The sequence below is a fragment of the Calidris pugnax genome, unplaced genomic scaffold, assembly GCF_001431845.1.
Source record: "Calidris pugnax isolate Ruff unplaced genomic scaffold, ASM143184v1 scaffold15, whole genome shotgun sequence".
NCBI classification, from domain to species: domain Eukaryota; kingdom Metazoa; phylum Chordata; class Aves; order Charadriiformes; family Scolopacidae; genus Calidris; species Calidris pugnax.
The window spans coordinates 6,828,371-6,852,968 of record NW_015090774.1 but is presented as its reverse complement, the minus strand read 5'-3'; the positions used below and the strand labels follow the sequence as shown (position 1 = coordinate 6,852,968).

The 24,598-nt window shown below is 41.2% G+C and overlaps 2 protein-coding genes across 17 annotated transcripts in view; both read left to right on the top strand.

Annotated features, from left to right (window-relative positions):
- TRIM2 (tripartite motif containing 2) overlaps positions 1–12,281 on the top strand; it is a 104,528-nt gene extending 92,247 nt beyond the window's left edge. For 14 of the 15 annotated variants that reach the window (XM_014944843.1, XM_014944815.1, XM_014944755.1 and 11 more), the window contains 4 exons: positions 5,185–5,365; positions 7,033–7,103; positions 9,748–9,888; positions 10,911–12,281. In XM_014944843.1, coding sequence (XP_014800329.1) covers positions 5,185–5,365; positions 7,033–7,103; positions 9,748–9,888; positions 10,911–11,063 — 546 coding nt within the window. In that variant the 3' untranslated portion in view covers positions 11,064–12,281. The remainder of the gene's footprint in view (positions 1–5,184; positions 5,366–7,032; positions 7,104–9,747; positions 9,889–10,910) is intronic. The other variant, XM_014944868.1, reaches the window with a different exon arrangement.
- An 8,057-nt stretch (positions 12,282–20,338) lies between these two features.
- Positions 20,339–24,598, top strand: part of MND1 (meiotic nuclear divisions 1) — a 41,376-nt gene continuing 37,116 nt past the window's right edge. The window contains exons 1-3 of one of the 2 annotated variants that reach the window (XM_014943308.1): positions 20,339–20,434; positions 23,049–23,114; positions 23,920–23,977. In XM_014943308.1, coding sequence (XP_014798794.1) covers positions 20,432–20,434; positions 23,049–23,114; positions 23,920–23,977 — 127 coding nt within the window. In that variant the 5' untranslated portion in view covers positions 20,339–20,431. The remainder of the gene's footprint in view (positions 20,435–23,048; positions 23,115–23,919; positions 23,978–24,598) is intronic. The other variant, XM_014943299.1, reaches the window with a different exon arrangement.

The window sequence follows — 24,598 nt, the reverse complement described above, 5'->3', positions numbered from 1 at the left end:
GAGGGCTTATTTTCCTTCCTTCTCAAGACATGCTGTAAATCCAGCACTTTGGATGGTGCCAGCCCTGGAGGAAAAAGCCACGGCTGTGCAGGAGCCAGGACCCTATGTGCTATACGCTACCAGCAGAGAGACAGGGATTGAAAAGAAATAATTACTAAGGTAGTTCCTCTGACATAGGGCCTAGCTTTGTTTTTAGTCAATGTTTTTGTTGGATTGCAAGAGCTATGTCAAGTTGGCAATGTTTGTGTGGTTAATAGAAGTTAATGCATCAGACTGTATAGTTCTTGGGACTAGACTGATATAATGAGAGATGAAACATAAATGATATAAAGTACTATTTTTCGATTGAATACAACAAGCTGTATTTATGAGAGAAAAATAATACGAATGTTTGTAGAAGCATTTTATATATGGGGAGCCAGCATAATCATACAGTTAAAGCACGGGTCATGGATGTAACAGATCTACCCTGTGGGAATCTGGGCAAAGCCTTGTAATTTCTGGTGTGCTGGCAGTGGTAATTTTCACAGGGGCTTTGTCAGATTAAACTGTGCAATGATTGCTAAGATACACAGAGAGATAGATAAAGGGATAACAGTGTTTCTCTTTAAATGACTGTGCCTGCAAGTTCATTGTATATGATCTTTGATGCAGGTGGTCTGCTAGTTGTTAACTCAGCATTATCAGGGGGCTGTTTTGAACTTAATGTAACTTTTTTTGGTGTTGTCCCTTTCTGTATTTACTTTAATTTACTCTCCCTTAGCGGTATTTTAATAGTCATGTGAGCCAGAAGGCAAATTTTCCCTGGAGCCAGGCCCAAGCATCTCTCTGATTACAATGCTGGACTGACTCACCCCAGCAAGCTCACTGCCAAGCAGAAAAGTGTCACCTTCCTCAGTTGCTGGTAGCAACAGAGACAGAGCTCCATTTTCCTAAGGCTGTAAAACTTGTATAATGCAGAGGTGGACAAACTCTAATCTTACACCAAGGTTACACCAAAAACATGAGTCTCTTAAAACAAAAGGCTATATAGTCCTGTGAACCTTAAAGCCTCAGATAGGGTCTTAGGAATTGGGGCTTCCATTTCTGCCTATGCCACAGGTCTCACAGGTAATTAGCGATCTTCCATTTCACTTCCCAGTGCTTCATTTTCCTCATCTGTAAAAGGTAGATAACAGTGCTCACTTCCTCTGCAAATTACCCTGAAATTGCATAAGAAAACTGTTAAAGGTGACATATTGCCAGGCTCAGGAGAGCTGAAGCAGTAGTATCAACTTTGGAGCCAGTGGTAGTGTTCAAACCTAGTGAAGGAACTGGAGAACAGAGCCAAGAGAATGATTCTTGGTCCTCTGAGGAGAGAACTACTTTCTAGTCTTGGAAGGGTTGTATCTAAGATAGCTTGTTATCAGCCAAACAGGGCTGCAAGTCAAGTTAAGATCAAGTTTAGATGAGTGGGAAAAGATGAAAGGAAACATTTTATCTGACAGACTTTTATTTTTGCTTGTCTCGTTAGAAGTAGTAAGAAGGGAGCTGCTTGAAGCTGGTTGCATGTTCAGATTGGAATAGTTCTGTGAAGTGTGGTTAAGTGGTCACAGTTGAATTAAGACAGTCACATGAATGATAAATCCATTTATTGTGTGAAATTGCAATGTGTGACAAAGCTGTATCACCATATTAGGGAAGTTTTCAAAGAAGAAAAGAAGGTATGTTGAAAGTCTGTAAGTTAATTCCTGATAATTGTGAACCTTTCAGACAGTGACAGGATTGGTGGAGTTAAACTAAGAGCCCTAACACACCTACAGTAGTAGGCTAGCTGACTTTTTTACCTCTAGGAATATTCCACAGTAGAATTTTTTCCACCCAGGTAGGGTGACTTTATAAACACATATTTGAAAACCAGTCTAAATTCATAAGAGCCTATAAAATAAGAGTCATAATGCCCTTGACTGAATTCAATTAAACACACTATTTGTATTAAGGTTTCAGATGATTCATTATACTTTATTCATTTCTAATGGCAGAAAAGTCTGAAATACTTCCATTCATACAAGTAACAGGAGTGACTGGGTTTCATAATGTTCTGTTCTAAATAATCAAACCTATAATTCCAAGAAACCTTCTGAAATAAAAATATACAAAGCATATGTTCAGCCAGACTCAGTAATGTGTCATCAGCATATTTTGATCTAAACTGGAAACAGAGGTTTTTAGTAAAAAGCACTGCAAACTCTAGCTAGGCATAATTTATTGCTGCCTGCAAATTATATTTTAAATCCTGGCCCAAGAATAGCGATTTTTATTACTCTTCTCAGCACTGAGAGCCCATTAATGTAGTACGTGATTTATTCCTGATTTTTTGGTGTATGTATTTATATGGGCTGGAAGACACTGTGCTCATGAATCTGAGTCATTTTTCCATAGGAATCCTGGAAAGATAGTAAGGATGTGGTGCAATGCACAAGCAGACAAACACACGGGCATCCCAGAGGAAAGAAGGGAATATGATTTAATCACCCCAAAGGAAATAAATCTACTGATTTGCATTTGGTTTATGTTTTTGCTGCTTTGTTGTTATGCAAAGCTGAATACATTTTGTAAGACTGCTCATATCTTTCCTCTGGTGAACACAAAGTCATTTTTAGTAGTTTTCCCTGGGGATATTTTAGCATGATTTAATTAGGTGGGTTTTGCCTAAATATTTGGCAATTCTGAACAGCACATGTACCTGAACATAAAACAGCCACGTGATCATTGCATGTGGCTAACCGTAGTCTTAAAGCTGCAAGACTTACTCCCTGGAGTTTTCTTTATTTAAACTGAAAGATGTTGTGTAGTTATGCTGGTGACTTTGTACTAGACAGCTTCAGGGAACCTAGGTGGCTTTGCTTTGGGATGGCTCCTATTTTTAACCAGCAACCCCACCCATCAGAATGTGCCATGGAATAGGAGCATGGAGCTTACCAAGGGTAGTTGAGTTCCTTCAGATACTAACATGGTTTTTTGCTTTGAAAACATTGGGGAATTGAAAGAAATGAGTTAAGTAATGGATCATCTCCATGCCCCATAATCTGTCCCATCTTGATAGTCAGTCACAGGCTAACAGACTATCACCAAGTGGAGGAGGAAGGGGAGAGAGGCAGAGAAGTCAGAAGCATTGCGTGTTCTAGGTGGTGATCTGTCCCACCCTGCACAGGCAACGAGGTGAAAAATGCTCATTTCATAAAAATGAAAATATCTTAGTATCTATTTCATTTAAATTTCGATGGAAACAGGAAATTATGTTCTCCACTGAAGAGATGGACCTCAGTCTGTAGGTTGTGTCTTGCACAAATTACTACAGGATCTGAAAGTTCTGGGTTCTATAATTTCAACACAGTCTGTTGGGTGGATTGCCTGTCCAGCAGAGTAGAGAGGCTGGAACCAACCTGGATAACTGCTTCCAAATCTGACCATCATTTAAAAAAAGCAAACAACCAAAACCAGAAAGCAAGTTGCTACATTCCAAAAACAAAACTCCCAAACAATTAGATGGTATTTTTATAACCTTTTTTTTTAAATGAAAGGTCAAAACTCAACTGATTATATGTAGATTAAACCAGTTTCTAAAATCTCTGCCTGAAAAAAACGAGCAGAATGGTGAAAAATCTGAAATGGGTTATGAGGTGATCCTAGAATCTTCCTGGCTATATACCCAGATAGCTCAACAGTTCTTTGAAGGATTTACGTCAATTCTTGCACAAATTACTACAGGATCTGAAAGTTCTGGGTTCTATAATTTCAACACAGTCTGTTGGGTGGATTGCCTGTCCAGCAGAGTAGAGAGGCTGGAACCAACCTGGATAACTGCTTCCAAATCTGACCATCATTTAAAAAAAGCAAACAACCAAAACCAGAAAGCAAGTTGCTACATTCCAAAAACAAAACTCCCAAACAATTAGATGGTATTTTTATAACCTTTTTTTTTAAATGAAAGGTCAAAACTCAACTGATTATATGTAGATTAAACCAGTTTCTAAAATCTCTGCCTGAAAAAAACGAGCAGAATGGTGAAAAATCTGAAATGGGTTATGAGGTGATCCTAGAATCTTCCTGGCTATATACCCAGATAGCTCAACAGTTCTTTGAAGGATTTACGTCAATTTCTGCTTGCTCTGAGCTGGATGGGATGCTGTTACTTAGATCTGCTTCTTAGATCCACTTCTTTTTGATCCTACTAAAGAATGCTTCTAACATTTTCTGATTTATTTTGACAGCTCTCTAGGCTTTCCAAATAATTCACTGTGAGTTCTACCTCACCCCCACTGAAGGTTTTTCCATTGATACAATATGGAATATTGTATACAGTTCCCCTCCTGTTGCTTATCATGCTGGCAGATGTTTTTGGTAGTCACGAGACCTATTTACAAAGATGCAAATAATTGTATTTACCTAAGACAGGAGCAAGCTTTGATTTGTTTCGTGTTTCAAATATTACTGTATTTGCTGTTTGGCAGCACGATCCTATCTCCTTTGCAGGTTTCAGCTGACACTTCAGGTGTCAAAGCAGCAAGTGAGGCAATCTCATGGGGATCTGGTGAAAGATATAGAGGCCAGCTTGAGCTTTAGCTCCACTTAATTTCTTTCCAAGAGCACTTGGAAGCTGCGTGGTGTCTCATAGCCTACATCCCACTCAGCTCTGATGCTCCCAGAGTGAGCTCCAACTGCTTTGATGCACCAGGCAGGGCTAAAGGCATGTTTCTCCGTCCATAACAAGGCGGTTGCAGGATTCAGGAATAGTATGCAATAGGAGGCAGAAGTCCCTTATGTCTGTCTGCCTGCCCTGCTGGTACACTAGTGCTGGCTATACAGCCACTTGTGATGTTTCTGACAAATGCTAGAGTTAATCAAGACATATAAATCTGATGATTGTATTTCTCAGGAGTTGTATATTTGGACTCAGCTCCTGAGATGCCAGATTTTCCACTCTACAAAGGACATACAGAAAGCAGTCTTTATTTTCAGCTGAAGAAAAAATTATGACATGCACAATAAGAGCTGATAAAAACTATCACTTACTCTGGGAAACTTTTTATGGCAAAAATGTTTCTCTCCATCCCCCTGTGTGCCTATAATACAACCTTTGAACTGTACTAACTTATTTCTGTCATGCCAACGTGTTTTCCTATTCTGTGTTTTCGTTTTTAGGCCAAAATTGGGTCTGGAAAGCTCATGGGCCCTAAAGGTGTTTCTGTGGATCGTAATGGACACATCATCGTAGTGGACAATAAAGCGTGCTGTGTCTTCATCTTCCAGCCCAACGGGAAGATAGTCACCAGGTTCGGTAGTCGAGGAAATGGTGACAAGCAGTTTGCAGGTACACTTGATGGTAATATGTAAATCCCCTTTTCTTGCCTCTTCTGCTCACATTTGCATGATGTTTGAGCATGTTGAAGACGCTATATCCTACTTGTTTTTCCTGGGAGGGGAAAAGCCCTACTAAACAAAGAGGTACTATTCACTTCACCAAGTTGTTTAATTGGTCAGGAAGGCTGCAACATCTGTTCTGCAAATGTAGCTGTAACCAGATTGTTTTATCTACCTCTCTGTGCCTGGAAGCATTTCAGATCAGTGACCCAAGAAAGACTGATCTTAACTAGCATTTTATAGATGCTTTGTAATGCCCACACTCAGCTGTTTATGATAATCAACTCAAACACTGTGCTTGGTGTTTCCAGTGATCAGATACACATAAACCAATGCTCTTAAGTGGCATCTTCCACTTAGATGAGTGTAATGGGAGAGTGTTAATATTGAGATCAAGAAGACTCAGTTATGCAAACAGAAAATGCCGGTTTGGGGAAATTGCCACTTATATTCAACTTAACCGTTTGCACATGCTGTCTTTCAATTAGAACATGCAATTAAGTTAAAAAAAAAAACAAACCAAAACCCAACTGATATATTTTGAGTGAATAGCTGTTCTTTCAGAATTTGAAGTGACGATGCCAAATTACACATGCAGGTCATTTTGCAGGTGTTGTGTCACTCTGAGTAAGTAGTTATAGATTGGTCTGATGTTCTTGCTGTTTCACAGCACAAGAAATAACATCAGTGGTATAAATGCCTTTATCTTACTTGAGATTTCTTGCGGTGTCTTATGGCACAAGTACCATATATGTATAATTTATGAGAGTTTTGGCTCCAACACAGCTAAGCATCACCAAAATTTTCAGGGTATATCCAGTTTCTTTAATTTCAAAATTTGTAAGAATACCTCCTGGAAATAAGTGTGCAAACACTCTTTAACAGTGCGTTAAGAAATGTATCACCTTTTCTTGGTGGTAGGATACATAAAACAGGTTAATTGTTATTGAATGTTTTCAGTTTTCACCCTTTTTATAGGTTACACTGATATGCTGTGAAAATTGAGTTCTGATCTGCTTAGTAAATCAGAATAGTACCAAGTGTTTTGATTCAGCTACTCTCCTGTTTTCAAGCTACCATTTGTTTTTTATTCCAGTTTGCACACACAGTTCAATTCACAAAGTAAAGCAAAAAATTCACTTTATTCCCTGACATTGGTGTTCTAAGTGACTTTTGTATTTATCTTAAAACTTGTTTGCTCACACAGTTCTGAGAAATGAGAACAGAAAGCATAGCAGATTTCAATTGAGACTTTACATGAACATTTTTGAGAACTATTTTCAGTGTATACACAACTTTATGCCTAAGCACTACATGTTTTGTCATGCTAATAAGCCCATAAATATCTACATAGTCATGTATATATGAGAGAGGAAGGAATGAACAATGCTTACTGCTAACACTAGCTGACAACTGGTTGAAAAAGAAATTATTTATGTTTACAGAAAGGCATGATGAGTTTTTAAAACATGAAATGAAATTACCCTTAATTTGAAATTGATGTTCCCAATTTCACTATTACTGCTCAGACCCAAATATAATATTCTGGCAGGCTGAATGTTTTTTTTTTTACTTACGCAAACTTTTTGTTTTAGTGGTATTATTATATTTTCTTTCTTTGTATTGCAGGTCCTCATTTTGCAGCTGTAAACAGCAACAATGAAATTATTGTCACAGATTTTCATAATCATTCTGTCAAGGTACTGTCATTAATGGCAACTTAGAATGCTTTTTATTTTATCATGGTATTTTCTTGGCGAAAATAAAGTATTATTGAAAACAAAGGGATCACGCTCTATATATATGAGATCTGATTTAAGGACTGCACAGAGACAGTTGCATGCAGCGCATTGCTTAGTGGAGATACAGTTCGTTGCCTTTGGTGCCACTATGATGATCTGTAATTCAATTGCTTAAACATAAATTGTACCTGAGATAAATAATATCAGCTTAGTTGTTTTTATTAACTCTCCGCCAAACCTGTTATTTACCCCATGTTCTTTCCTAATTTAAGTAAGTCTGGTAACTGCTTTTGAATTTCCCAGTAAAAGCTTCTCACATTTCTAGTTGAATAAAATTATAACAATCTTTAATTCCATACCAATAAGCTTGAAGATTACTGGGTCCGCTTACAACCTGATACTCGTATGACCTGTGTAATGCATACCATTGGTTTTCATCCAGTACCCCTGCACTGGGCTGAACTGGCCACTAGTCATAGAATCATAGATTGTTTAGGTTGGAAGGATCTTTCAGATCATCTAGTCCAACCATTAACCTGATACGGACAAAAACCATCACTAAACCATATTGCTAAGCTCTATGTCTATCCGTCTTTTAAATACCTCCTTACACCCATGGGAAGTCCTGGCACATGGCCTGGTGAACAGTCATGGTGAGATAGGGTGGTATATTTGTTTGTCCCAATAATAAACCGAAACAAGGATATCTGTTGAGATGTCACGTGGTGGAAAAAGTACATGAAGGAGCTACAGGCCATTTCAGAAATTGCTCACCTGTGCGTGTTTGTTTTCAGGCCATGACATTCCCTTTCAGTCACTTTCCATGCTCTTTTTCCCTCCCTGAACACGCAGCAGCAGCAGGAGGAGAACACGGGCAGCAGAATGCTGGGTTCTCAGGCCATGTGTGCCAGTCCCACGCACCATTGAAATCCCTAGGATTTCACCTAGTGGTGCCTGGTCTGATCGGACACAAAGATGAACCCTCAGTTCTTCAGTGCTCATAACTGAAATGATAAAACCTGTATATTCACCTGAAATAGGAAATCACTGCACAGACACCCTCATGTCCTGAGCAGTGCTGAATCATCTAGCTTTTGAATAGCGACCTTGTATCCTTTTGGAATTGGAGAGGAAGTAGCAGCTCATGTGGTTTGGATTACAGCACAGAAACCAAAATTGCTGCAGGAGCCCTAGAGCAGACTGTTCACCTGGTTTAGCAGCAGGAGGCCTATGACTCCATAAATTACCCCTCCATCAGTAGGGCTTGCTGTGGTAACAAGAATGCCTGGAGAGAGTTAAGAACAAGGGCAAACTAAAATGAAAAAAAAAAAAAAAAAGGCAAATTAAGAGATGTACGAAGTGTGGCATTTTACTGAATTTATAATTATTGCATCCCTAATGAGAACAGAGTGTTCCCGTCTGTCTCTGGTGTGACTCAATGGGATAAAAATGTTATTTGTTACAATTTGGTACTAACTGGAAAAGATTCTGTTTTTTGTAGGTGCTCTCTAAATTGGAACAGATAATTGTTGACACTTTGGAGAGTAATTTATAATCTGGGTGATGCTGTTACCTGTTGTTGTTAGATAATGGAGAAAGAACAGAGAATACATTTTGCTTTAAATAATAAATACATTTATAAATAAATAAATACATTTCAGACTTGCGAGTGCCAAAGCCTCTCCCTGCCACCAGTGTCTTGAATTAAACGTCCTTACTCAGCATCATTATTGTTCCTCCTCTGTTGCTCTTCAAGCACATTTCCTCCTTCAGGCATCTTCTATGGAAAATCCTACTCAATATAGGCTTTTCTCTCATTCGGTCACTCACTCCGCCCATTTTAACCCTTGGAGAGAGCAATACATCATTGCCTGTGTTTTTTTAGTTAGGTGACTTTTTTTCTACTTTAATCATGTGAGGCACCAACCTGCTACTTCGTTACTTTCCTCCCTCCAATGCTTTTTCTCTGTTCACTGTAGGTATTCAAAAATAGGATGATTTCCTCACATCTTCCACCTTCATAGCCCTTCAGTGTGCACTTGGCACTTGTCAGGTCTTTGCATTTTCTTGTGGAAGCCACGGTGGGTCTCTAAGAGTGCTGTTGGACCTTGTGGCACAGCTGAGCCTGGGTCCCAGATGAACCAAAATAAATAGAGATGGCTCTGGTACTATGTAAATGACACATCCAGTATCTCACTTGGTCCCATTGTTGCGTCCAGGTCACAGACAGAACAGTCATTGATCATTTCCATCTTTCTGCTGTCTAAACCTGTTACCATCTCAGAGAATTCAGTGTGTTTCTGCAGCACTGACTCCCAGTGCTGTATCGGCATGCAGCTCTTCTTAATTCAAGATGCACAAGCTGCAGGAGGATTCCTGGGGCCCTCCACCTGTGTGTCTGAGCTGAATAAGACCTTAAGTAAGAAGCAAAATTATGGAGTAGTGGAGGTAGAGATGGGCACCTTTTCTTCCATCTTCAGTCTGGGTGGAGTGTTCCTGGGAAATCTGCAATTCCCAGTTTTGTTAACAGGTGAACTGGTAGTAGTAGGTTACTAATACTTGATATGATGCCATACTCAGGTTGTTGTTTTAACCCATACAGGTATTTAACCAGGAGGGAGAATTCATACTGAAGTTTGGATCGAATGGAGAAGGAAATGGACAATTTAATGCACCGACTGGAGTAGCTGTAGATTCTAATGGAAATATTATCGTAGCAGATTGGGGCAACAGCCGAATACAGGTAGAAATTTCTGTATTTCAAAGGTGCTTGACTAGGAACACTAATGGATTGATAACTCTGGCCACTGAAGTTTTCAGATTTCCCAAGAAACAGGATAGCATTAGAAGTGATGTGGTTTCTAACACAGCCTTTTAGGTGCCTCGTTGCTGGTCTGCCCGCTTTTAGAACTGGTGGTGTCAGATCATGGACTTCCCAGTCTGACTGCCAGCAATTCTGATGGTTACTGTGACCAAAGCTTTTGACTCCCAGTAGTTCCCAAAAGCTATTTGATGACTTAGGAGACTTGCAAGCATTGCTGAGGCCATAGTAATTTATAATCACCATAACAGAAGACTGGAAACATGGTGGAAAATATGAAAAAACAAATGATCAGTATAGACCCTAAAGCAAATGCAGCAGATTTTTATCATCTTTTTTAAATGTTGAGAAAATATTCTGCTTTTGAGTTATGAGGGTTTCACTCTTTTTATCTTGCAAGTGCTAATCACAAAGTCTTCTTATCTGCCAAAGAATACCTAATAATGAACTAAGTGTATATATCAGTTTGCACTGAATATAAAAATGAGGGAGCTCCTCATGAGTTGTTCTCAGGAAGCACTGTCAACAGTGTAAAACAAATTCCTGGTTTTCTTTGTGTGGGAACGTAGGAGTCATGCTAGCCACAGCAGTAATATTTGTTAGGAAAACAAGGTGTGAGTTCCTGATTGAGTTTGATTTATTGTAGTTGGCTATTTTTAGAACAAGGAACAAATGAGGTGCTCTTTTTATTATTATTTCATTGCATGTTTAATTCTTGCCAAAGATCCCGGCAGCTTTAATTAGTTCTTTTTAATAAGAAAATACATTTGTATATAAACGACTATATTATGAGAATAACAGATCAGATTCTGCCCTTGTTTATTCTAATGTACGTCAACCGTTTCAGAAATGAGAAGTATAATGGCATAATTGAGAGCAGATTCATGTCCGCTGTTTTTCTTTTTTATTGATAACATTTATTCTGTGCTTTCTCACCCTCAAAGGTTTTTGATGGAAGTGGATCATTTTTATCCTACATTAACACCTCTGCTGACCCACTTTATGGTCCCCAAGGTCTGGCCCTTACTTCAGATGGCCATGTTGTAGTTGCAGACTCTGGAAATCACTGCTTCAAGGTCTATCGATACTTACAGTAGCAATGAGCTCTGGAGCTGGATAATCATCCACCCTTGAGAAAAGACTGGTCCTAGAGATCCAATGCAGGATATCTCCTACTTTTGAGTTAATTTTTAATGATGAGTCTTTGATGGACTTCTGTTAATTTCCAAACTTACCTTGTTTACATAGGACTCGCACCTCTTAGGTTTCTCACTGAACTTTTTGTTGTAAGGGTTAATACGCAAAATCCTCTTTAACTGAATTCATAAAGACAATGGGATATTAAATGCAAACTGCAACTTATGGAACTGGAATTAACTAATTAGGCAAAAATAAGAAAAATTTGGGAAAAGTCCCCAAAGCTTTTTGAAGACTGCGAAGGGTAGCTCCTGCTCAGAGCTTCCAATTTTGAAGTATCTTTGTTATGCATTATTTAACCCAGAGGTGATCCTGGGAATCTTCTAGATCTCATTATCACGGTAGGTATTACACTTTTAACATTCTTCAGTCTTACTATCTATAACAAGTAGGTCCTTTTAGTATAAGGTTAAGTCTCACAAAATCCATCTAGCTCTAACCGTCAGACCTAACACAGCTCAACATTTAGCACTATGAAAACCAATGCAAATTCCCTACTCATGTGGGATTAATGAAGGATTGTTTCATGTGCTTGTTTTTCACTCTTCCTCTTGCTCAATGTGCTGGAAGGACTTTGCAGAGACCTGACATTTCTACAGCTCTGGAAAAAACTTAATTGTAGTGATACATTAGTGAGAGCTGAATTTCTGTATAACGACAGACCTTTTGACACCAAACTAGTTCATTAGGATCAGGGTTATTACAATGTCAACTCAATTAACCTCATGTGTGCCACTCTTTCGTGTATGTTCATTGCCATGTTTCCTTAAGGCAACTCATTGTATTAACCAATAAAATAAAATGCAGCGTCACACAGGACAGAAAGCCAGAGAGGTACCCCTATGGAGGACCTACATTATACAACCAAAGGAACTGTAGTAAACAGAGGTTGTATAGGAAAACCAAGGGTTACCAAAGCTATTTGTTTTTACATGAGAAAAATATGTAACAAATAAGAATGAATTTGATGAATTTGAACCAATTCCTGAAGTCCTTCATCAAAGGGAATTTTGTTAGAGGACAAAATAAGGACTGTGAGATTTGTTCTGATTTGTTTGTTTGTATGTATGTATGTATGACTGATTGACATGAAAATAAATAAAAGTTAATGTAGGTTATTTCAGCAAACTGGAACGTATGTATGCCATTTGACAATGGCAGTACTCTGAAAAATGTCCCTCCTCCTTCCTGCCGGATCTCTCTACTGTGTTCTTTGTTGAAATATTAATTTAATTGGAAATGCTTACAATCATATATGACTTGGTTCTATTTTTAATGTTTTGTTTTGTTTTTTTAAGCGTGGACTTGTCCTTTTTAAAGTAGCACTGGCTTTATTCTTATTTCTAAATCAAAGGTCAAAGGATGATTTACTACCGTAGCCTAATCTAGAGTGGTGCTCACTCTTAAACCTCATTCGAGGAGCTGGTGAGCTTCCTGCCAATGCCTACAATAGCCTGGGAAGTACTGTCTCTCTTTTCTCATTTTTAGGGCCTTGAAACAAAAGGGCATTGGGTCGGGCACAAGGTAGTATTTTAAGCATGTTTGCAGAATGGAAAGGAATCTTTGTTAAATTACTTGTTATAAGTATTTGTCTTATTTCTAAAAGGTTAAAGTTGTTGTTTCAATGAATTTGAGAAAAACTAATGGTTTTTTTGTAAAGATGCATTTGACTTGTAAAGAAGTGCAGACCCCAAGGTTCTTAAATATGGACTTTGTCTGTTTTTTAATTACTGTTTCTTAAAGATATTTCCTCTTCTTTCCCTTGTTTATTTTTTGCACATAGAGTCAATTTACAAATCCTCATGTAAAGATAAGTTTCCTTATTTCATTGGAATAAATGTAAGGCTTAAGGTTTGGACTATATAATGCAGCTAAGAAACTGGTGGTAACATTTCTGAAACGTTGAAAATCAAGTTTGTTATTACCAAGAGAATAAAATATCCTCTGCTTGAACTGAGTTTGTCCTAAAATTCTGAAGACGATATCTCAGTCATTACACAATAAACTGTCCTATCAAAATTTAACAAAGTTGTAGATCAGATTTTCTGATGATCAAGTAGTTTCTTTCTAAGTGTCCTTACAAGCAACCTTCTGGCAAACAAAGAATTTCTGACATTGGAATACCCTTAAATGGCAAATTTATCAATGAAGTAAAGGTTCGTAGCATTTTAACTGTATTTATTAAGAAAGAGAAGAGGTTGCATAGGTTCTTTGAGATAAAAACTTGAAACTGAAAAATGTGCTGTGGCTGTCAGTTATGGATTAATCAAATATAGTTCCAAATTTGCTTTTTGATAATAATATTTTACTAAACTTGCATGGTTTCTATTCAGGAAACATTGCCAAATCCTCTATTGCCAGGAACCCTGAGAAGCACGGAAATCAGACCCTAACCTATATATTAAAACATATACTTAAGATTGTTCCATATATACACTTTTCTCCCAAAGATTTTCAGTCCCTTTGACTCAGTATTGTTTAGCAGGATTTTATATAACCTATGTCAACCCAGTGCATCCTGATGAAATACAGCATTCTGCACACAACCCCCTCACAACCCAGCTAACAGCTATTTGGGGTGATGTGGATTTTTTTCTTAAGATTGAATAGTCTTTTGGGTTTTCAGACATTATCACCAAAGCAGCACTTACTGCACCTGAAACATGTCACTAATTTGGAATTCCTTCTGATAGCAAATGCTGGCAACTGCAATTTCAAATTCAGTAGCATAGGGCATTCCCTTCCAGGGTCTGACCTTATCTGCCTGGCACCGGAAAACTAAGAAACATATTGCTTTTATGGTGTGCTTCTGAAGCCAATTTAGCTAAAATGCTTGGCTTACAAACCTTGCAACCAAAGCAGAAATTCTGTTCTAAAAAACTGGCCAATTTTTTTTCTCATCCAATTAAGTGAACATCAAAATGGCACTACTTGATTTGCTGAGTTGTTAGCATTTATTAAAGGCTCTATAGGCATTCTGCTGCCAGATTTCAGGTATAACCAAATGTTCCCTTGACTTTCCTGGAATGCTAATTGACTAGCAGCACAGCATGAATGGTGAAAGTATATGCTTCATTTAACTAATCTTCAACTCAAAAGTAATCTCAAAAGGTTATCGGATCTTGTGTAATTTGGAGTATTTTAGGACAAACTAGTCAACTGCATGTTCATTGCTTTGTGAATGGAATAAAAGGATCTGTTCAGATAAATCCAATATAAACAGTGGGGAATTTTTACATAGGCTAAACCAGCAGCAATGTAGCTGAAAAAGGGAAATGGTTTAGGCAAGCATTTGCCTGAAATAGATGGAGAGTTACTTACTAGTAAATGCTCTTCTGTTCTGTAAAAACTAGAGGGCTTTTGATTTTATCTCAATATTTTTTATAACTAAGGATCTAGTGTTGCCATAATAAGAACTACAAGTGCCCAATATGTTGTTTGCAACAAAGAAATGACTTTTGGTTGTGGGTGACAGCTAGTTATGAAATCATGATGTATATTTCAAGAATTATGAACAGTGATTGTTTTGGCCTGTTTGTGGAGAGTGCGCAAAAGGTATTTGTGCTTCGGAGTAGGAAGAGTCCTAATGGGTTGTGTTATTTCCCATGAATGTACAGCACTTCAGTTGATGTTTGTGAGCAACACGGCCTTAACCCTGACTTTTGCTTGGGCTTCATGACATGGGAATGTTCCCTGATGTGCATAGTGTGTGGCAGTACCCCCAGTTAGAAATCTCTACCAGTTGATACGCTGCAGCTTTCCAGTTCTAGGAGGAAGTCTGTCTGTCTTGATTTTTTAAAAAAGTTCTTGTACATTCCATCTTTGTAAGTCAGTCTTGTATATTTTGTGTACATGTCAGCCTTGCACTCTCTTGACACTCATAATGAAATACTCTCCTACCTTGGCTTTTTTTGTTGTTTTTGTTGGGTTTTGTTTTGGGTTTGGTTTTTTTGTTGTTTTAAAAAATCCCTGTGAGGCTAAATACAAACTTTGTCTCCTTAGGTCAAGGATGAAAGATGCGCATCAAAGTGTTTGTGTGTGTGTGTGTGTGTGTGTAGTTTTAGCTTCCTGTGTGCCACGGTATTCTTGATGCTTTAGCCGACAATTAAAAAAAAAAAAATTACTCTGTCTTGGAAATGTAGGAAAACCAGATTCAAATGTGTACCTTTACCACGCACAAAAGTTTCAAGTAATAAAAATAAAGCTTGTTTTCTCTCTTATTTTCATGGTTGAGGATTTATTTTTCATATGTGCCATACTCACTCTCCCTAAAAATAGCCCCAGAATGCAGGAAGATGGGTAATTTTTTCCAGAAGGAAATGCTGACACCACAGGTCACAAGCCAAGACAACTGTGATTGTTTCACAGGTGTTAGGCTTTTATGTAGACACAGAGGAAAGAGGGACTTGAGTTCTGCTTGGGAAGAAGGTGGAGAACTGGAGCTTTCTTGTCTTCTCCCTTCCTTCTTCAGTCATTAAAATTAATCTTTTCATCGGTGGCAGTAAGATCATGAGTGGGAAGCTTTTCCATTTGCATCATGGAAGTATATAGTACCTTTCAGCTATGCTGTGCCATAAACTTTCAAAGGTCTGCTGCAGAAAACAAAATATAAATTACTGTAGAACAGAAAAATTGCCTTAGGAGTTCACTCCTTTCCTACAAGAACAATTTAGGTTAGATTATGTTAAGCTTCATTTTACATAGTACATATGTATTCTTGGTCACTAGTGAACCCTCCAAACCTGAATCCTTTGAGAACTCAGTGTGATTGGGAACTCGCTCAGGAAGCAAGAGAGAGTCTTCAGATGCATCACTTGGCTTGGAAGCAGTCTCACTGGAGGGGACTGGAGAGGTCAGACATGGTGATGTGTGTTTGCTCGCTGGCAGGACACTCAGAAATGAACAGGGAATGTCAGCAGCCATGTTTTGATGCCTTTTCTTTTTTTTTTCTCCTGAAGGGAAACTTACAACAACATAATGGAACAGTTTTGTTTTTCTTTGTCAGTCTTCAGATGAACGTATGTCCAGAAAATAACAGGCTTAGCGCTCAACGTACTGGAGTATATTGTCTCTCTGCCCTGAAGTTCAGATGCCTACAAGAGGCTTTCCTTGGCTGCCAGCTAAAAAAAACCCACAGCTTGAAGCAGCGCAGCGTTGGTTTGACATTCAGAGTTGCAGAGGATCCATCCCTTCCCATGCGAAAAAGACCATGAAGAACAGAAGAAATAGCACAGGGTACCCTGAAGCTGCAAGGCTGAGTAGGTGAGACTTATTGCATCCCCGATGTTTTCTCACTTGCAGGCAAGAAATTGTTTCTGTCCCCTGGATTATTACAGCAGAGGCTCTCCACCACTGAGCAAAATCAGACAGACAGGCAGGATGGTGAGAGTGGGAAACACTGCCTTTTACCAGGGAAATTCTGTAGTAAATGACCAACTTCCTCTTTGGCCTTCCCGGGGTAATCATTTAAATACTGACCCAAATGCATCAGCAGGATTTTTTAGAAGTTCTGTAAACTGGAATACAGAACCCAGTCTCACCAATGAGAAAATATCAGGGAGAATAAGGCCAAAATAGCTAAAAGTGCATATATTTGGGGAACCCACCATTAGCCAGGATCTCTCTCTTTAGAGTGCTAACCCCTTAACATCTCATTGCGTGTTCAAAAATGTTCCATTGTTCCTCAGGCTGAAGTTCTCTCTCACATCGCACTGTGCTGCTCTGCAGTGGACAGACCTTCTACCCAGGCCCATCTGTACTGGTGGAAGAGATACCCACCACTCGCTGCTCATTGCTACCTCCAGTTGAAAGCTGCTGACCCTCATCTACTGGCTGATCTAGGCATATGAATTCTCACTTGTTCTTTTAGTGAAATGCCTAGTTACCAAAAATCTAGTATTTAAGCTACTCACCTCAATGAGCTGGTTAAGTGCTTACTTCAGCAGCTCTGCTAGCAAAGCTGTGGAAGCAGTAAGTTTTGGAGGAGACACAGCCAGTTAGATGTTTGTAGGCAGAACATCTGCTTACAGTCTAAACACTCGTCCAAGGATGAAGTGAGGCAGCAGATGCTGCAGAGACTGGCCTGTGTGGGATTCTTGAGGATCATACCGCTTCCTGATATCCAGCCACATCCCACCGCAGCCTGCTTGGACCTCAGAGGACCTGGTATCGCCCCCCATGGGTGAGCATCTCCTACAGCTCTCCTCGTCCTCCACCCTCAAGCTCTACTGAAGCATCTTTCTGCTGTCAGTCATCCAGATGTGCTGGGAGATAGCCACAGGACTCAGACGGTTTGCTATTACTTTTCTGGAAATAAAGTGATCTGCTGTTCAACTTGAATTTTTCCCTTCTGCTGAAAAAAATCGCCCATGTAATTAAAGACTACACTATGGTGCCTATATACAAAAGGAACAAAAGCAAAGCAGGACAATTTTCATTCTACTTCTTAACCTTCCTGCCATTGCTGCTTTAATGTCCTTTCAAAACAGAATTTATGAATGTAATTCAGTTACAGATTTGTAAGAGCAAATGAAGAAAGGTACAAATTTCATCTCATCTAAGAATATTTTAACACTGACAAAGCAATGTATTTTCTTTGTCTCAGGAAGAGAGAAAAACAGTTTTGGCTGGTACTTAAAAATCTTGGTCAGACACCTAGCATAGAAAGTTTCAGCCCAATCTGCTAAAGCTTCAGAAAATTACAGGGAAATAAGAACAATCTTCTAATAGAAAAGCACAGTTATGAGTTCCCCTTCCTCAGTATTTCTATCCGTTGTCTTGCTTTTATATTAATAGCATATGAATAGCAGTTTAGTGAAATACCACATTTAGAAATCCTGAAGGCCATTAAAAATGCCAAACCTGTATGTATTTTAATAATGGTTCATTCCACTTTACCCAGTAATGGAAAACTAACCTCACCTGACAAAGCACAAGAGACTCCTGAGTACTCGCTCCCCCTCTGTCTGGGACCTGTTCCACCCAGGGGTCGTTCAAACTAGTTAGTTTTGATCTGCTGCTGCGAAATGTGGGAGGCAGTAAGGAACTTCTTCTTACAGAGTAAATCGGGGCTAGAGATTTGGCCATGAGAGGGCTTCAGGGCTGTCCCTAGGGGCACGGGCAAAGGGAACCTGCTGAGCCTTCTGCCCCACCATCGCCTGAGAGCATGACCTAATGCTATGGAGGCAGGTGTGCCGGGCTGGCTTGGTTGCCATGATCATGTTCAACTGCTGAAACAAGGAACATGTTCCAGCTGTGGCTCCAGGTGTGTCTCCAGCCATGTGCCGGCTCCATCTGAGGGTGAGACCTGGGTCTATGCTGCCAGTTTATTTTCAGGTGTGATGGGGAGATGGGAGCATTCCTGCCTTGCGAGTGCTGAACAGAAGCCCCAAGATACATGGACCGAGCCTGCTTCAGAGTGAAACCCCTTCCTCCTTCTCCTCTTCCTCTTCTCCCAGTGGGATGTGCAGCTCTGACACCCACTCTGCCGCTCACACGTGTCGCTTGGAGAAAACCCCCACCACAAGAGGTGCTTTGCAAATGTCGTAGCAACCGCTTGCTTGGCAGGGGTGAAAAAAGGTTTTATCTCAGGCTGTGAAGGAGCAGGAAGGTGCCCACGTCCTGGGGGAGAGGAGGTCATGGTGACGGGAGGGAAACAGGGAGCACCGGGAAATAATCGGCTGGCCAAAGGAAGGGAAAAGCCGGGGGACAGAATATGAGCCCCCAGAGGAGATGAGGAGGCGTGCCAACAGATTTCATGGAGGGTTGGCAAGTTGAAAATGTGATGCACAAGGAAATATGAAAGAACAAGAATCTGTGAAATGCTTTGTATGAATGTTAAGCTTTGTATTAATAACGCCCTTTCTAACTTGCATTTCATGTCTAGTAATGCTCTGGTGTTGCACAATGAGGAACGAGACCATGGCCAGATCTGTGTGGAAGAGGACCTCAGGTGTCGGGACAGGGGGCACCTTGCAAAGCCCATGGACGGTCTTCCTGGGGACGGCCTGACAGCTCAGCTTGCGCTTTTTCATTTGCTTCAGTTTAAACTCTAGACTTAGTAGGGCAGGTAGGAGCCCGCTGCTGTTAGGCTGCAAAGCAATTTCCCAGAAGTGCTGTAGCTGACAGAAGGTAATTTGCAGCACAAATAAGAATTAAAATGAACCGTAAGTAATTAAAGTCACTAGAAGAGTCATCGCAATGAACAACTCTCCCAAGCAACACCAGGTGTGCCCAGGGCCGTTGCTTCCATGGGCAGAGCGGGTTTTATTTCTCCGTGTCCTGCTGCCCCTGTCACGGGCTATTTGTGCAATACTTGTGGTTTTAGTCCACCATTAACATGTTCATGTTTTCCCTTTGCTGCTGGACCCCAGAGGGAAAACAGGAGCAGGCAGAGCACCCAGCGGGCAGCGCCGGCAGAGGCCAGGGCCTCATCCCAGAGGGGCAGCTGCCAGGGGGCATCAAACACGTACCCCACGGACCCTCAAACCACGGGTGTTGACAGAGGTTCAGAGATTCAGTCTTTTCCCCCCTGATGATTAGAGCCCGCGGCAGAGGGGTTTAAAGTATTTTTTAAACTTCTTATTTTGGAAATGAATAAATTTTAATAATACAGGGAGGGTCTAACAAAGATATCGCAGTAACAGCTGTCAACAAAATGGCACCTTCTACACAAAATATGAAACAGGTAAGAGGAATACGTGAAGAGAAAATGAGAATGTGATAAAATTTTGCTGTGACGCCTGGGCGACGCCAGAGATGGACCCCAACCGAGACCCACCACCGGTGGCACAAGGCCAGCCTTGCCTCCTGCCACCACCTGCGGGTACGTGCTTTTAGACAAACACACACGGTGCTGTAAATAATAAATAAAACCTGAGAGAAGCCATAACCCACTTCCTGGTAGGGCAAGGCTGGTTGACAAAAGCACAAGGACGGGTTGATCGCATAAAGCATTAAAAAAAAAACCCAACAGAATATAGTTGCACGCATTTATTATTTTTTTTTTCCCTCGCTTTATTCTGTGGCGCAATTGGGCCGCGTTTGCTTCCGCGCCGGGGGGGCAACACCCGGGCCAGGCCAGGCCGGCTCCGCGCCTCAGGCCGCTCCTGCCGCCCGCCGGGGTTGCCGTGCCGTTGCGCGGGGGCGGGCGGCAGGGGGCGCTGCGGGCTACGCAGGCGGCCTCCCGGCGGCCTATTTCCCCTCCCGGCGGCCTCTTCCCCTCCCGGTGGCGCCGGAATCAAACCCCGCCGCCCGCGCAGGAGGCGACATGGTAAGCGGCGGTGGCGGCTGGGCCGCCCGCCCGCCCTCTTTTCTCCCGCTGTCGTGAGGCGGGACGCGGTGCCCGGGCCGGGCCGGTTGGTCAGTGAGGGGGCCGCAGTGCCGGGTGGGACGTGAGGGGAGGGGGCGGAGCGGGGCGAGCCGGCCGTTGCTGCGGGTAACGGTAACCCGCGCCTCGCCCTCCCCGCGGCCGCTGAGGGAGAGCGGCGGCAGCCCCGCTCCTCCCGATAAACACCCCCGCGGCCCGGTTGTCTGGTTTCCCGGGGAGCGGTGGCGATGTAGCCGGCACCCGGAAGAGCAGGCCCCATGTCCACAGCTCGGTGCCCGCGGAGACCCCCCTGGGCGGGCCCGGGGCCTGGGCGGCCGTTAGTAATCATGGAGGGCCGGGTGTGGGCAGGCTGGGCCGCGCCCCGGGGAGGCTGTGGGGCGGTGGGTGCCGGCGGGAGGAATCGCCGGTGTGCCCGGGGGGGATTAACGGCTGCCGCCGGTAGCCTGAGCCGCAGCGGAGCCCGTGCGCTTGGTGTGCTTTGTTTGGGACACCTGGCAACGAGGTAGGAGAGAGAAACTGACGTGAAATCTAATAAAGTTTATCTAGAAAACGCACTGATTGGTCACTTTCCTCTGTCCCTTGGAGTGGTGGTGGGAAACTTGGTGCCCGAGGGTCGTGGCTGATGAGGACGTGCTGTCAGAACGGCTGCTTCAATTTCACGTCGTGCACACACGGGTTTTGTTCTGTTGCTGCTAAGGGTGTTAGGGCTGCTGGGGATGACGGGGAGAAGGAGTCATGGAGTGGTTTTGGTTGGAAGGGACCTCAAAGATCATCTAGTTCCATCCCCCCTGCCATGGGCAGGGACACCTCCCACCAGACCAGGTTGCTCAAAGCCCCATCCAGCCTGGCCTTGAACACCTCCAGGGATGGGGCAGCCCCAGCTTCTCTGGACAACCTGTTTCAGTGTCTCACCACCCTCATAGTGAAAAATTTCTTCCTAAGATCTAATCTAAATCTATCCTTGTCCTTTTGCTCCACTCCCTGATAAAGAGTCCCGCCCCATCTCTCCTGTAGGCCCTCTTTAGGCACTGGAAGGCCACTGTGAGGTCTCCCTGGAGCCTTCTCTTCTCCAGGCTGAACAACTCCAACTCTCTCAGCCTGTCGGCTTAGAAGAAGTTGTTGAAGTCATAGAAGAAGCTGAAAATGAGTCTGTTTTCCATTCATGCTCCTACTTGCACGTACATGGCTGCTCCAGGTTCTAATCCTGCAATATACAGACATCACAGGAGACCGCTGTGATGTCAGTGTGACATACAGCATCTCTGGCTAAAGCAATATTTAAAAAATATTAATAGTGCTTTTGTTAAATATAATACTGAATTGCTTCTGTTCACGTCTCCGGGTTATTGCAGCTGTGTAAGCTAGTTTTTCAATTTATTTTTTAAAATGTAAGTCAGTCTGGCTGTTTTGTTGTTGATGCACACTTTAAATGTCATGCTGCCCTACCATGTGATTTATTTAAGGAGGAAGCGAAGTAAAAAACGGTATCGACTCCATTCTGTTAGGGTTTGGAAACAAACCCATGTTGTCTTTCTCAAAGTTCCATGATTAGACTCCTCACTTCCACTGAGTCAAGGGCAACAATATTTATGCTTGCTTGTGTTTTTGTTTTTTTTTTTTTAAAGGGGGACCTTTTTCTGCTGACATCCTATTTTGCTCTTTCTCTCCCCCTTTCAGTTTTCTGCAGCCACACACTGCAGTGTGGGGCCTCACAGCCTGCAGAGCAGGGAGTGGGGCAGGGGGAAATACTCCCCATTCACCTTAGGGCCACTGGTTTTGGGTTGTTGAGGTCTATGCTAACCACTATTAGTAACACTCCAATTCTCTGTGAAATATTTTATATCCTAATTTTATAGGGAGCATGGCAAAATAGTGTCTCTGAAAGTGACCAGGGGAGGATATTTTGCAGTTTTTTGTTACCGGTCGCGGTTTGTGGGTAGATGTTTCTGCCTTTTGCTTCTCTTTCAGTCCATGTTATTTATTGCCTGATCACACAAGTGCAGAAAAGAGAAATAAACACATTATTAGAACATTACCTTGAAATTCTAAATTTGGCTAGGTAATTTGAAGAAAGCGCACTTTATCTCCTTAAAAAAAAAAAACTTAAATGGCCTATATCTCACGTTAGTGTCTCTATATCACAAAATAAAAAACAATTCTAAATAAAAACCCCCAAAGATATTCCTTATCTTCTTAAGGACTATTAAATATTTGGGCGAGTTGCTGACAATCGGTATAAATGCACACTTTTAATTTAATAAGGTAAAACAAGGAACTGTTTGAGTATGCCAAGAAATGTTAAGGCTTGAGCTGAATTGGGTTGTGTGAAAGGTTGCCTTCAAACTTATAAGTTCCCTCATTTTAAGAGGCTGGAAGTGAATTAGCTTGGTGTAATGATTCTTTGGGAAGTAGTAGTTTATCTGAAAGTCTGGGGTTATTGGTAAAGTATTTTAAAGGATGGCAAATATAACTTCAAAGTGAATAGATTTGAATTCTGAGCAGATGTTAATTATTCAAATGGCTGAATATGTTGGTTTGGTTTTTTTTCCTGTTGCAGTCCAAGAAAAAAGGTCTGAGCTTTGAGGAAAAGAGAGCTCGCATGATGGAGATCTTTTTTGAAACAGTAAGCAACTTTTTTATATTTGTCCTGCATTTACATCCAGTGGGAAACCAGGTTACTATAGATGAAGATGAACACTGTATATCCAGCTATGCATTTCACTGATGCCCTGTGCCAGAAATGTATAAATTACAGGGACAGAGCTTGATTCAAGTAGCTTCTGATCAGGTAGCTTGTCCCCAGGTGGTCCCCAGGCATGAAGGTACACAGGTGGTGTTAAGCACTCAGTGTGCTCCCTGTGCTTGCAGCCAAATAATCTCATTTTGAGCCTGTTACCATAAGAGGGAGAACAGGAGGTTAGGAAGTATCTCACTGCAGTTTATGGGAGGAGGAGGAAATCTGAGCGTTAGGAAAGGTGAGAGCAGACCTGGGAGAGGTCACTGGGGAGAAGTAACCTGGAAAACCAAAAACTTATATTGGCAACATAAGTAATTCACAATGTTTCATATATTAAAAAAATCATTGTGTTGTTCAAGGACTTGAGCAATGTGGTGCATCTGATGTTGAGAATCTAACCTTGGCTATGTCTGCCCTAAGTGGGTTTACAGTCTAACTTCAGGCAAAATACGGTGACTTTGGAATACAAAAGAAAAGAACAGAGCTTGTTACAATAATGTGTTTTGTTTTATTTTAAATTCTTAGAGTGCTCTAATTCTATTGAGGGATATGCAGCCTATTTCCCTAGCAAAATGTAAACATGCAATGTATTTCCTACTTGCTTTTGTTGGCATTGATTTAATGTAAAAAAACACTTGGGCTTAGATGATGCTGTCATTTGTAGTTAAAGTGTCTTTTATGTTTTGCACAGAAAGATGTGTTCCAGTTGAAGGATATAGAGAAGATTGCTCCAAAAGAAAAAGGGATTAGTAAGTGTTTACAAAAGTTATTTCTCTTCAGCCATTAATCATTTTTGGGACAGGTCATACAGTTTAAATGTAGGTTTGTGATTGTAGTATTGGGAAAAATAGCTAGAAAGGGAGGCTGGTCAATGCCAGGGCTGTAGCATTAAAAGCAACATCAACAGCACACTCCTGCCTTAGTTTGCTAGTTTGTCACTTCTGTTAAATGTTAGGGCCAAAATGGGAAATTATTAAAATGTCACAGCGAGCTCCAGGTTAACCACTAAACATGGGATGGGGTTTTTCCAAGGCTCTGAAATGCCCGACTTGCAGTGAGTTTCAGTCTGTGAAATCGCTGTGGGTACTCAGGTAGTGAACAGAGGATTTAAATGTCTCTCTGTAATATCACAAATATCTTAAAATACTAATCCCGATGTAAACAGTCAATGTTCCCTTGAGCTTTCCCCCCCCCTCAAAAATGACTAGACAGCTGTAAATGGAAGGGGTTTGCCTTTTTAATGAAAGCTCTCCTGATGAGATCCACTGGTTTAGGATTAAGTCCAAGAGGATTTATCTTACGCTTTTGAGTTGTTTTATATGTTCCTCATTTTGTTTCCTTCTATATTCATTGACAAAAGGGAGGCAAAA